Raw genomic sequence first — 13,807 nt, forward strand, 5'->3', positions numbered from 1 at the left:
AGGAGCGAATTAGGGGGGCGATCTCACCCACGTATTGCCATAAAGGAATTTAATTCTTTCATTGATATGGCTAGATTATTTGAATTGAGCTTCCAAGGGAATAAGATGACTTAGTGTAATGGTCACATTGTGAGGTCTCGGAGTTGGGCAAGATTGGAACGAGCTCTTGTCAATTCGGCTTTTGTATTGGAGTATCCTTCAGCGAGAGGTTTTTATTTACCAAAAATATCTTTTGATCATGCTCTTTTACATGTTGATTGATGCCAGAAGATAGGAGATACAAACATGTTCTGTTCAAGTTTTAGCAAATGTGGACAACTCATGAATAGTTTTTAGACTTTGTTACTAATGCATGGGAGGAGGAATAGTGTGGTGAGGGGATGGTTCGCTTGGTGAGGAAATTAAAAAATTTGAATGGGGCTCTCCATGTATGGAATTGGAAGGTTTTCGGTTGGACTGGGATTCACATTAAGCAATTGGAGGAAAAGGTGCATGCATTGTAGGAACAATTGCAAGTTGGTGTCTCAGAGGATGAAAAACTGGATCTATTAACTTCCAAAGTTGAATTGGCTACTTGGAATAGTAGAGAAGAAAGTCGTCTGGCCCAACAAGCAAAGCAAGCATGGCTAAATTCGGGAGAAGCAAACTCGAAATTTTTCATGCTCATGGCTTCCAAAAATCATAAAGTGGTGGAGCAGATGAAAATTAGTGAGAATGAATGGATGAAAACTCTGGAGGAAGTTCACTCAGGGGCTGTGGCTTATTTCCAAAATTTCTTGGCCTCTAAACACCAATCACCATTACCAGATTTATCTTCGCTTATTGATCGGGTCATTTAGGAGGATGGCAATGTGTCTCTCCTAGAGCTTCCTTCAATCCAAGAAGTAAAACAAGCTATGTTTTCGATTCTTACGGATAGTACTATGAGTCCTGATGGATTCGAGTCGTATTTTTATAAAGCCTGTTGGGATATTGTTGGTTCAGATGTGGTGGATGAAGTACATGATTTTTTTAGAGGTGGTAAAATCCCAAGGGAATTCACGGCCTCTTTTCTAGTTTTGATTCCCAATGTTGATAACCCAAAGAGTTTTGATAAGTTTCGTCCTATTAGCCTTTGCTCAATGTTTTATAAGGCATGTACAAAAATTCTTGTGGGTCGGGTATCTTCTTTATTACCTTGATTAATCTCTAAGAAACAATGATCCTTTATACCTGGGAGAATCATTTTTGAGAATGTGAGCTTGACACAGGAGATGATTCTGAACATTAATAAACCGGCTCGGAGAGGTAATGTGGTTTTGAAGATAGACATGGCCAAGGCCTACGACAGTATTAAATGGGATTTTCTTATTCATTCTTTGGCTGCTTATGGGTTTTCTATGGAAGCTTGTATTTTGGTGCGTGAATGTGTCTCTTCGCCATGGTTCTCAGTTGTCATGAATGGTATTCCGAAGGGTTTTTTTTTCTAGGAGGAAGAGGTTTGCGATAAGGAGATTACATTTTTATCTTAGTGGAAGAAATTCTTTCCAGATTGTTGAAAAATAGTTTTCAAGAAAGGAATATCTCTCCTTTTCAGCATCCTAGAGGGACACCAACTATATCTCACCTGCTATATGTTGATGATATTGTGATTTTTGCTAGTGGTGATAAAAAGTCGAATTGCGCCATTTATGAGGTTCTTGCAGTATACGAGAGTTGGTCTGGGCAACGAGTAAACAAACAGAAGTCCTCAATTATTTTTTTGACCTTTATTCCATGCGCTAGGCAAAGAAACATCTTACATATTTCTAGCTTCATTGAAGGGTCTCTGCCATTCAAATATTTGGGGGTTCCTATTGTGTCCGGGAGGTTAAAAGCAATTCATTTTGATGAGTTCCTTGGTAAGATAAGAGATAAAATTGGAGGATGGCAATCTCGGCTTTTGTCTAGTAGAGCTCTCCTCCTGCTTTTGAAGCATGTGCTTGGCAATTTTCCGATTCATCTTCTTTGGACTTTGCAAGTACAAAAATCTGTCCTTTCCTCTATTTCCAAAAATTGTAGTAATTTTTTCTGGGGTTATAAGGATGGAAAGCCAAAGAAACATTGGAAATCCTGGGATTTGATGTGCAAACCTGTTAAAGAGGGTGGTATTGGCATTTGAAATTTCGATGAGGTACAGAGAGCTATACATATGAAATTTGCTTGGAGGTTATTATCAGAAAAATCTCTTTGGTCCAGATTTTTTAAGGTCAAATATATCAAGCAGAATCATATTTCCATTGTTAACCCAACCAAAGGATCTAGATTTTGTAAAATGGTGATGAGGAGTATACCGGATGTCATTGATCATTCGCCCAAGAGAGAGAATATTTCATTTTGGTTGGATAAATGGTTAGGTGATGAGCCTCTTGCGGCTACATGTCCTACTATTTTACCAAACTTAAAATTGAAAGATTGTCGCATGGAAGGGGGTTGGGATATGGATTTGCTTGTTCATTTAGAGGGTGTTCAAAAGGTGCAAGAAATCTTTTATAATTTCTGTAGGCAGAGGGATGGGGTTGATCGTCTAATATGGACGGCTACGGAGGATGATACTTTTTCTACCAAGAGTGTATGGGAGGTTATTCGGGTACAAGCTTCAAGGGTTAGATGGATTGACTGGATTTGGCATCTGTGTCTTCCAGAAAATATGGCAACTATCATGTGAAAAAGTAGTCATAATGCTCTCATTGTGGATGATAAAATTCGTAGTATTAGCATTCCCTTAGTTTCAAAATGTAACTGTTGTGCACAAGGAGAATATGAGGATTTAAATCATGTGTTGACAACGGGTGAAGTGGCAAGGGCTATTTGGAAGAGATGTGCTATGCAACTGGGGTTCCGTAGACATCAACAATGCACGTGGATGCAAATTATTTATGCATGGTTTCCTAGAGCCTCCAAATCATCGACAAAGGATTACCTTCTCTATTGTAACATGGAGACTTTGGATTCGCCAGTGTAGAGCTCATATGGAAGGAAAGTGGGAGTTGGTGGAGGATATTTGGCGAAGTATTAAATTTTGGCTTGTTAAACTGAGCGAGAAATTAAAGGTTTTGAAGCCTATACCTCGGTGTGATGAGAATTTGTTGGCTGATTTAAATATTCCATACAAGTTGAAGAAGTGCAGGCCAATTTAGATAGTGTGCTGGAACTGACCAAGGGAACATTGGATGAAACTAAATATAGATGGAAGTAGTTGGGAAAGCTTGAAGAAGTCAGGTGCAGGTGGGTTAATACGTGATTCATTAGGTAATTTGGTGCTTGCTTTTTCTGTCCCTCTAGAGTACGATACTTATAATAATTATGCTGAATTCATGTCTCTGTTACATGGTGTTAGACATTTGAAGAGATTGGGTTTTACTAATGTGGAAATAGAGATGGATTCTATGGTTGTTATAAATTGGATAATTGCCTCTAATTGTCCCATTTAGTACCTAGAAGATTATTGGATTGAGCTCATAGAGTTGCTTTAGGACTTCAATTTCACCATCTGGCATGTCTATAGGCAAGGCAATAGCCCAACAGATTTCTTAGCAAAGCTGGCATCTGATGATTGTGCTGCTACGTGGGAGTCCTTGGCTTTTGTCCCTTCTTTGTTAAGGGGATTGATTAGGACCGATAAACTTGGTCTTCCATATATTAGAACTTGATTTAGAAGGATGGGATTTTTATTGTTATTTGTTGTTGTTTGGTCTTAGTTTGCTCGTATAATGTTTAAATTGATTTTAATAATGGTTTTAATACTTGGTTTGGGATTTTATAATTATTTGTAACCCCTAGGTATTTGGTTGTAATCAAGGTATTCCTCTGCTATAAGTGAAAACTATCAATAAAATTAGGGTACTGTCATATTCTATATAAAAAAAAAAAAAAGACTTATTTAGCTGCTGAAACTACATGAAAAAAGATATTAACTTGTTAATGAATGACAAATCTATCTAGCCTACAAATGACGGGATGATCATGTAAAGGGGTGTTTATCTACATTTCGTGGATTTTATTAAATCATTGGATTCACTAATTTTCTATTGACTTAAACATGAGACAATCGGTACTGATGATTTTGAACGTGTATATATGTATGTTGGAACCAATAATACAATTAATTAATAAAGCCTTCGTTAATATTGTGAGATGCATCATGTCTTTGCATGTATTATAAGATTAAGACCACTTATATATATGTTATGTAGGCCTGCAACCTGAGCAACTCGTCCATGTTTTTGGACCGACCCAACCCGACCTGCATACTAACGGTTTCTAGTCGGATTCGACCCAATTTTGTTTTGTTTTGTTTTGTTTTTTGTTTTGTTTTGTTTTTTTTTTTTTTTTAATTTGGGTTTGAACTTTGGTGGTGTACTGACTCGCCTCTAAGAATCGGCATCTCCGAGGCAAACAAGCACTCGTATTTGCTTTCCACTAGTGTCGAAGAAAAGCTTATACCCAGAATCGAGTACTTCGAAAATATCGGGATTTCACACCAAGATGCGGTATCAATCAGAGATTCCCATAACATACAATTATTGAAAAGGAAAAAAGAAACAAACTTTATCCTTATTAAACAACATCAAGACAAAATGTTCAGATTAAGCATGTGTAACAAAGCAGGAAGACCCATTAACGTATCATCGTCTTATTCGAAACGTAAGGCAAAGGTGATGATACTAGTAATCACAAGCCACTGAGCCATAGCCAGCAAGGCCCATTGCCCATGAAAGCAGAGAAAGGAAACGAGATAAAAAATAAAAGGAAAAGCAGAGACGAAAATACCAAAACTTGAACATCGAGAGGAGGACAAGAGAAGATAATTCGATGCAAACCGAACGAAGCAAACAAAACGATCCATTGATTCTCTCCTGCGTCGTCCGTCACTCCAAAATGATGTAAAACTTGTAGCTTTCGCCACGCGTCGTCCATCACTCCAAGTAAATCATTTTAGACTCTCGGATTGTGGATGATAGCGTCGTGACGAAGAGAAGTGGGGAGGGGGGGAATGGAGGCGAGAGAAGTGGGATGTGGGTGGCTAGGGTTTCGTGTTTAAGAGTCAGGTTATACGGGTCGAACCCGAGATGTAATTAAAACCGATTTCTCGGTGCTGGTCAGGTCGGGTCAAGCGGACAGATTGGGTCAGGCGGGTTTTTGCACAGGCCTAATGTTACGTACGTGGAGTCTGATGTTTGGTTAACAGGCGCAATACTTGTCAGTAGGACCGGATTTAAGGAGGGGGACAGCCTAAAGTATAAACTACTACTGCAATGAAGGCAATGGACATGCACCGGTATATATGGCCGTATATATGGGCAGGTACCCTTTTCTCTTTGCCACTGCAAAAGGTATATGCGCAAGCAGTACTCAACTTTCATGGAATCCAGCTGCGTGCACGGATGGGCCTCTAACGCACCTGCTAGCCTAAAATACGTACCTGCTTTCTCTCATTCTTTTGAATATTAATATAACATTGTCTATGCCAACATTGCCAAGTACTCCACTTTTCATTTTTTGCGTGTTTCAGCTTGCTATATGAAATGGTTCGGGTTCGAGGAGCTATAGTATATATATAGATTATCTAAAGCTGACATCTGAACCAGCTGTCGTTCCATTGAAGCAGCAGGACCTGCAAATAATAGTTCCGATGGGTACAGAAGTAGTACTAGATTGTTCAAGGAATTACTGCATGGGGGAGTGGGGACTAATAAATTGTTATGATTATAAGATGGAGTGCGGGAGCATAGCTCTGTCCATCATGTGTTTGTAATAAGGAATAGATTGGACGACATTAAAATGTCTCGTTATCATTTTAGTTTATTTTATTTTATTATTATTATTTTTTTTAAACTCTTACAAAAAATAAAATCAATAATTAAACTTTTCTAAATTCTCAAAATAAAAAATTATATTATAATAATATTTTATTCAACTTTTATATCATCTTATTTATATAACCAAACGGGATCTTGTGATGAAGCATAGGCACATCCAGATCCTAACATCACAAGAAATAGTTCAAGTTTCAAACCATATTGTGGAGAGACAAAATATCATAGTCTATAGTTAGACCTTGCCCGCCACTAAGGACAAGAAGACAAACAAGAAAGAGACAATGAGATACATGAGAGCATACAAGTTCCAGATGGGTCAAAAGGAAAGTAAAAAAAGAAGGAAAGTTGACACACGTAAAGGAGACCAACCACCTTATGGTAGACTGGCATGCATATTGAAGGGTCAGACATGCAACTATCAACAGTTGTAGGAAGATGATCGTATAAAAGGGAATACCTAGACAAACTTCAACTCGCTCTCTCGATCATATCTTTGACTTCTTCTTCAACTTACATTAAGCTCCAAGAAGAATTTATTCATCCATCAGATCACTAGCAATCCTTGTACAATGAGATAAGAGAAACCACTTGAGATTGTAAACAAATATATTATAATTGAAACTCCTCTCTCCAAACCTGCATGGACGTAGGCCTAGTGTCGAATCACGTAAATCTTGATGTCCATGTCTCTTTACTTTTTCAGTACTTATTTTTCATTCACCGTTACAGATGTACGCATCGCCACCGTACAACAATACTAGAACAATGTTGGGATTTCAAACAACACCAATCAAGGCCCAGTCAACCTTGTTGGGCGAGAATGAATATTTCTTTCTCTCTAGCCTGTTATGTAATTTTTACAACATCAACACAGTGCAATAAATTCGCTTAAATTATGTCATATAAACTAGTATAATTGAGACAATATATATATATATATATATTTATATATTTATAGGATTTAGAGTAGCGGTGTTCAAAACTTCATGAGAATCTAATTTTAATATCTCAATCTCGAATAATTCTCGAAAGTTGTTAAAGTGATACACTTTTGTAAGCACGAGTAAAAACCAACAAGCGTGCCCGCCAAGAATGATACCATTTTATAATCCGAGCTTATAAAAAATTAAAATGGGAGACACAATCATTTTAATAGACAACACTAATGCATTTAATGCACCACATGGATTTAGCTCTTTCAACATTTGAATGCATACCTTGACAAGTTCCATCCAATTTTGATGCCCACGTTGATGTACACCTTTGTTGCTATGAATGTTATGTTTTAGGGAAATGCTTGGCCACAAAAAGATGTTTTTAAAATATATTCACAAATTGACGTGACTTGATATGATATGTTAGATTATAAAATTGTTTTTATTCATATAAAATAGATCTAATATATCGATCATACGAAATCATATTAATTTTTAAATTTATTTTTATAGAATTTATTTGTGTTTGTAAGTATATCTCTTTTTCTTCCAACAAAAATTTGAGATTCATTTCTATTTATATTGTAGAGAAAAATATTATTTTTCAGTTTCAGTCTTATCGACTTAATTTTATTTATTGAAATTATGAATTTTAAGTAATTGTTGATTGAAATGATTGACATAAAAAGATTAAAAATGATAATGTTTAAAAGAGAAACAATCAATATTTTCCGATTTCACGTTAAAATTCAAAAGGTTACTCAATGAAGCCTTTTAAGATTAATTATAAAACCAAGAGTATATCGAGCTTTATCAATTCATATAAGATCATTATTCTTCTGTATTAAGTTTATTTTTATTTTATGTTTAAAATTTTTGAATCTTAATCATTATTTAAAACTAAATAAGTTGATTAATTTAATTAAAAATTAATTTGTTAGAAAGCATTATTGATTAGCATTGGTAAGAACTAACAAGTGGAAGGAAAAAAACAAAATAAATGGTTATTCTATATTCAATTTGGTGTTTAATGCACGTCATTTATATCATTTAAATTATAAGACTTAATTTATAAAATTTAAATTTTAAAATAGTCTCGTTTGAATTGTGAGTTGAGATGAGATGAATAGAGATAAAAATTGAATTAGATATTATTATAATATTATTTTTTAATATTATTATTATTTTAAAATTTAAAAAAGTTGAATTGTTTATTATATTTTATATAAAAATTTAATAAAATTGTAATAATTCTAAACGGAGTCTTAATTTTTAAATCAACTCATGTATATATCATATACTATGTATGGACGTGAAAATAAAATAACTTATTAATAAATAAATAAATAATATACGTAAGATCATCAATCCACCGCAAGCATCGTGACTCTATTCGTGAGAGTGGGTGGATCTTCTCTCTTGGTCGGTTGGTCCTAGTATCGTACGCGGGTAGTGGGTTAGTTCTTTTTTTCCCCTCTATAAGAGGCTGGTTCTTGAGTCGGGCATTGTGCTTGTGTTCTCTCTTCCCCTCGTAAAGATTTGGTTGCGGAAATCAGCATTTGATGGGGTCTATGCTCGGCGACTGGCCGTCATTTGACCCTCACAACTTCAGCCAACTTCGACCGGCCGATCCTTCCATTCCTTCAGTAAGTATTTTATTTTCTAAACCTAACCCATTTTGATAATGTTTACTTTATTGAGTATCGTAGCCATGAAAAGCAATGACTTTGTGTGATCAGAGTAGCTTTTTGGATGTACCCACTTGTGTTTCTTGGGATACTGAAGGTCATGGAAATTTGTAAATATGTTTATTGGTGAGATTAAAGTTTAGAATCAAATAGATTTAAATTATAGTTTCTGAAATATTTCGTTTTGATTTCACGAATACTTCGATTCATGGGAACTGATTGTTACTTTAGCTTGGTTGGCTTGCCTTAGTTTTTACATAATGAGACATTGTAGGTTTGAGACACTGGGCTGACGTTGATCAGTCGCTTCCAGTTGTGGTACTGACTTTATTTGCAGCATCGTGCCTGTAAAAATAAAATTTCATTGTAACAGATGCTGGCATTTATTCTGATATATTTTCAAATTTGAGGATTAAAGTGTTTAACTTGATGTGTTGGGTGGTCAGTGACTCTTCAATTTCTATGAAGTTTACCCGGGATAAATTTCATATGATGTTCAAATTTTGCCTTGTCATGGTATTAGAACTCATAGAGAAGGTGGATATACAAATTGATTTTAGAGAGGGCTCAAAAGGAGATCTTGCTTTTCCAAGATATAATTGTGGAATCATGAATTCACTTTTTTGAGTGATAAAATGGAAGATATGTGAGTTGCACTTTCTCGTACTTAATTTGGCCTTTTGAGCGACGTAGTTGTTCATGTCAATGAAAGTATCTGAAAATAAAATTCTAGCTGGGTTTGGTGGCCAAATTGATAAAAAGAATTATCGGAAAGAACTTCCCTATTTTATCCTTCTTTGTCTCAATTATTCTTTCACCTCTACATTCACACCTAGATGTTTTCTCTCACAAGAAGCAAGTGAGATTTTGTTTAAGATGCTTGAATTTATTTTTTGGACGCTTGAGCATATCCAATAGAAAAAAGTTGCTAATCAGGATTAAATGTGATCAGCTGTGGATAATGAAGTTCGCAATTGTATTAGTCAACTTTCTTTGAGGAGGGTTTGTTTTGTAGCTATTCAAGTTATGGTAAAATTGTTCCCAGTTGAAATAAATGGCATTCAGCAATTTCTCCATGTTTATAAACAAAATCACTGCAGGCTCTATTTTTTTGTCATAAGATGCTAACTTGTTGCCTGCAGAGTGTAGGCTACTATTTTATTTGATCTAGTTCTTCCAATCAAGCTACATTTGGATATATAACCTCATGGTATAATAATATCCATTCCTGCTATATACATCCTGTGCTGGACTATCTATCCCTTTTATAAAATTAGTGATATTTAGATCTTCTGGTAGGCTCTTAAGCGTGTGTGTATGGGTTTTGGAAAATTGCACTAACTTGCGTGATGTTATTTTGCCTGTGATTTTAAGAGTGAAAAAGTTTATCACTTTGTATTCTTTGTTATGTTTATGAAGAAAAATAGGATCTCTCTTTTCATATATAATAATGTTTCTATCTTTACGCAGAGAATGACGCCTGAAACTTATCATCCTACTCACAGCCGCACCCTTCCGCCACCTGATCAAGGTAATGAAGACAATTAGTACCTCCTGATTTTCCTCATTGTTTCATCTTGGAGCTTCTCTTATTTATTTGTTGATGGGGCTTTTTTGACCTTCACCCTTCATTTTACATGTATTATGACAATTGTGGCTGTTGTGCTGTCAAGTATTCTCTGTTAATGACATCAAATAAACAAAAGTATCGGTATCTGATAATGAGGAACTGACTTGTCTGAAACTTATTCTGCAGTGATAACTACTGAAGCCAAAAATATCCTTTTGAGACACATCTATCAGCGTGCTGAAGAGAAGGATGTAACAAGTTCTTCATCTCATACTTAAGTACACACACATGACATGATGCAACAAGTTCTTCATCTCATACTTAAGTACACACACGACATACTCAATTAGTGTGGCCACCAAGTGGATATGTGGGTCTGCAAACAAACATGGGACAGTTTTTTTAGCTTCTGTCAATCTTCTGATTTGCATGGCCTTTCTTTTTTGCAGTTGAGACTGAAGAGAGCTGCGACTGAACATCTTATACCCGAGCATGGATGCAAGCAACCGAGGGCATCTTCCTACTGAGCTATTCTTTCCAAAGGAATGAAGGGCATTTCCATGTTCACTGTTGTAAGCTGCTTAGCTAGAAGTGAGAAGTGTAAATAATTTTGTGCGTAGAAATCAAATTTTATTTAGATATATATATATATATGTACAGTTGGGTGATCCCTGTTATAGTTTACAAGGAATGAAGTGATTAGAGATATTTACCTTTTTATTCCATTCACGTAAATTTCTAATCTCGTGTGGTCATCAGGTCAGGTGCTCTCATGCCATTGGCATCATGCCTTCTGCAGCTTTTGTTAGCTCGGTATAATTTTGAGATTGAAAATTTTGATAATTTTATTTAGAAATAATTTCTAATATATGATAAAATCTGAATTAATACATGGAATTGACATTAGAATTACAAAATTTTAACTTTCCTAAAGTTAATTAGAAAATATAGAGGAAACTAATTCTATTAATATTAGATATTTTCTTACATCGATTTTCTATTGTTGATGGATGATAAAATGTTAAAAAAAAAATAACGGAATATTCGATTGAAATAGATGAGTGTTAACACTTTCGAGTCCCGACAGAGTCAGAAACCACACAAACCGGAACCACTCTGTCACTCATCAGCGTCCCTTTGTTTCTTGAAAATTCAATGGCCATGGCAGCACCTCCGCCTCGTGTCCCCCAAGTCCCTCAAAACGTATTCCCTCCGTCCACTAAATCTCACTCGTTTTCTCTCTCACAACTGTCTATCCAACCCGTACGCACGAAAACAATAGTTGCTAGGCACTCTGTGTCGGCCGCCACAACCAGCGCGTTGGAAGGCGGGCAGGCTCCACTCTCCGCCACGTCCGCCAAAGTCTTGCCCTTCCGGGTCGGGCACGGGTTCGATCTCCACCGGTTGGAGCCCGGGTACCCACTGATCATCGGTGGGATTAACATACCCCACGACAGAGGCTGTGAGGCTCATTCTGATGGTAGTAATTTCGTCCAGTTCTATTGGATTATGTCGTGATTTATTTTTGGATGAATTGAGATTAAGAAGTTTTAAGTTTCCATTTTTCCCTTCATTTTCTTTGAATTTAAGTCTGCTGGCGAAGGCGGCCATTTTCTTTGTGATTTTTTTCTATTGCTCCTATTGCTGTTGTTTTAGCTGCTGTTGTTTTTTAGTTGTAACTGTTATTGTTGTTGTTTTTGTTGCAGGGGATGTCTTGCTGCATTGTGTGGTTGATGCTATTTTGGGTGCTTTGGGGCTTCCTGATATCGGGCAGATATTCCCAGACAACGATCCTAAGTGGAAGGGGGCACCATCCTCAGTTTTCATCAAGGAAGCTGTGAGTTATTGCTGAATGTAGTAGCTATGGCGCATTTGTAGAAAGTCATTATGGATATTTAATTGTTACTATGCTTTTGAATGTTGAAATGTTTTATCTTCCGATAATTTGAAATGGTTTGGAAAAAGCAAGAGAGCAAGAATATTTTGTGTTGTTGGTGAAGCAGCATGTGAACTAGACTGGCCAACTTGGGGCGATTGGGTGGCGGTGGCTACTAATTTAATCAGAGTTGTTGGGTCCGTCAGTCTTTGTTCAACATGATGGAAACTGTTTTCTTTATGATTCCTAAGGGTTGGAGTTCCTATTTCTTTCTATGAAGTGGTATTGTGAGTTTTCATTTGACCACAATTTAATGTACCTCATAGCGTTTAGCTTTTCATAGCATTGACTACTTATTTTCCAACCCTGCATAAGCTCAGATATATTTTCCATCCAATATTTTCTCCTTTCTCAGAATGGTGTTATTACATTATCTAAAAACAACACGACCTCACTAATGGGTTATGTTACATTTAGAATGTGCTGAAGATTTGGATACATGCTATCGTGCTGCCAGACCTTGTTTGCTAAATTTGAAAATTATAGACCCAATCAGAATGCCGTTGGCCTTGAATATCAGAATATCCTAGCAAAAGGAAATGGATATAAAGAAAGGATAAGAATCTTGTTTTCCTAACATCTGTACAAGCATGAGAATTAAAGGACATGATTCTGGTCACCATGAAAATAAGTGGCATCAAAATGGGTGAGGTACTGCTATTTTTTTTATGATAGGGCTAACGTACTGGTGACTTATATTCTCTAAGGGTCTGCCGGCCTTTGTAGTCAAGTGGTGCCACTCCCTGTGAAAGGGGAGGTCTTTGGGCTCACCCGAGGAGAGGAGGGTATTGAGTATGGGGAAGAGAACCACTTGCGATGTGGTTTACCATGAACATGTGAGAAAGGGGGAAAAAGGCATAAATTTTCTTGCAAACTAGTGCGTTTAAAACATGATCAAAATGACTGGATAACATTTCTTAACTTTGACCCGTAATCTGGCAGCTTGTAGCATAGTCACTAATGAATAAATGTTGTAGCAGTAGTTGTCGTAACATTGATTTTATATAGCAGGAGGTTTCCTTGGAGGATGGTTCATAAATAACAATGTAATAATCCATCAATTTCCGTTTTCTTCACAGTAATAATCTTTTGGATAGTCAATGAATCTTTGTGGGAACATGGGTGGATACAACAAATGTCTTTCTTAGCAGTTGTTGAAATTTCTTATCAAGCTTATCCTCTTTGATACGATTCATTTCAGGTCAGACTCATGCAAGAGACTGGCTATGAGCTTGGAAACTTAGATGCCACTTTAATTCTTCAAAGACCAAAAGTGAGCCCGCACAAGGAGGCAATCAAGGCAAACTTGTCTGCACTGCTTGGAGCAGACCCTTCTGTTGTAAATCTGAAAGCAAAAACTCATGAGAATGTTGACAGCCTTGGAGAGAATAGGAGTATTGCAGCTCATACTGTGGTTCTTCTAATGAGGCGATAAAAATTGGCCAAAAGATAGTGTCTCAAATGTAAGAATTGTGCCTGATTATTATTGTTGAATACTGCTTACACATCCCATGGATTGTTTGCCAAAACTAACATAATTGGTTGGAATAGAAAATTTGTGGTGTTATTAGCATCTGGTGATGGCTGTTTATTTTTAAGTTTGGTCTTTGTGGTACTTGGCGGACATGTCTTCTAGATTTGCATGAGCTCTTCCCTAAAATTGGTCAGATCTTCTATGTTTATCATCTATTAGTCAAGAAAACTTTATCAAAGCATCGATGGGAATTTTGGTCTAAACAATCCATATGAAACTATGTTTTGCATGTGTCATATTGGCCATGGTTAACATTTTGACTTAGATCACTCCGAAAGAGTCGCATTTTCTTAGTTTAACCAGG

General features: G+C 36.4%; 2 protein-coding genes across 4 annotated transcripts; both read left to right on the plus strand.

The window, feature by feature from the left end:
- The first annotated feature begins 8,165 nt into the window (after positions 1 to 8,165).
- Positions 8,166 to 11,837, plus strand: LOC108997333 (DET1- and DDB1-associated protein 1-like). 3 transcript variants are annotated; one of them, XR_001997143.2, is made up of 5 exons: positions 8,166 to 8,421; positions 9,934 to 9,994; positions 10,220 to 10,284; positions 10,483 to 10,624; positions 10,793 to 10,847. XR_001997143.2 is itself a non-coding variant. In XM_035694258.1 (5 exons), exons 1-4 carry the CDS (start codon positions 8,338 to 8,340, stop codon positions 10,558 to 10,560), a joined length of 288 nt encoding a protein of 95 aa, XP_035550151.1. In that variant the 5' UTR covers positions 8,166 to 8,337; the 3' UTR covers positions 10,561 to 10,605; positions 11,740 to 11,837. The 3 variants fall into 3 exon arrangements, 2 of the variants coding, with proteins under 2 accessions (XP_035550151.1, XP_035550152.1); XM_035694258.1 differs by lacking the exon at positions 10,793 to 10,847 and adding an exon at positions 11,740 to 11,837 and having other exon boundaries at positions 10,483 to 10,605; XM_035694259.1 differs by having other exon boundaries at positions 10,483 to 10,605; positions 10,793 to 10,840.
- LOC108997481 (2-C-methyl-D-erythritol 2,4-cyclodiphosphate synthase, chloroplastic-like) lies at positions 11,090 to 13,543 on the plus strand. Its single transcript, XM_018973799.2, has 3 exons — positions 11,090 to 11,513; positions 11,740 to 11,870; positions 13,171 to 13,543. Exons 1-3 carry the CDS (start codon positions 11,189 to 11,191, stop codon positions 13,402 to 13,404), a joined length of 690 nt encoding a protein of 229 aa, XP_018829344.1. The 5' UTR covers positions 11,090 to 11,188; the 3' UTR covers positions 13,405 to 13,543.
- The last annotated feature ends 264 nt before the right edge of the window (positions 13,544 to 13,807 follow it).

This window comes from Juglans regia, chromosome 9 (assembly GCF_001411555.2).
Source record: "Juglans regia cultivar Chandler chromosome 9, Walnut 2.0, whole genome shotgun sequence".
Lineage (NCBI taxonomy): Eukaryota > Viridiplantae > Streptophyta > Magnoliopsida > Fagales > Juglandaceae > Juglans > Juglans regia.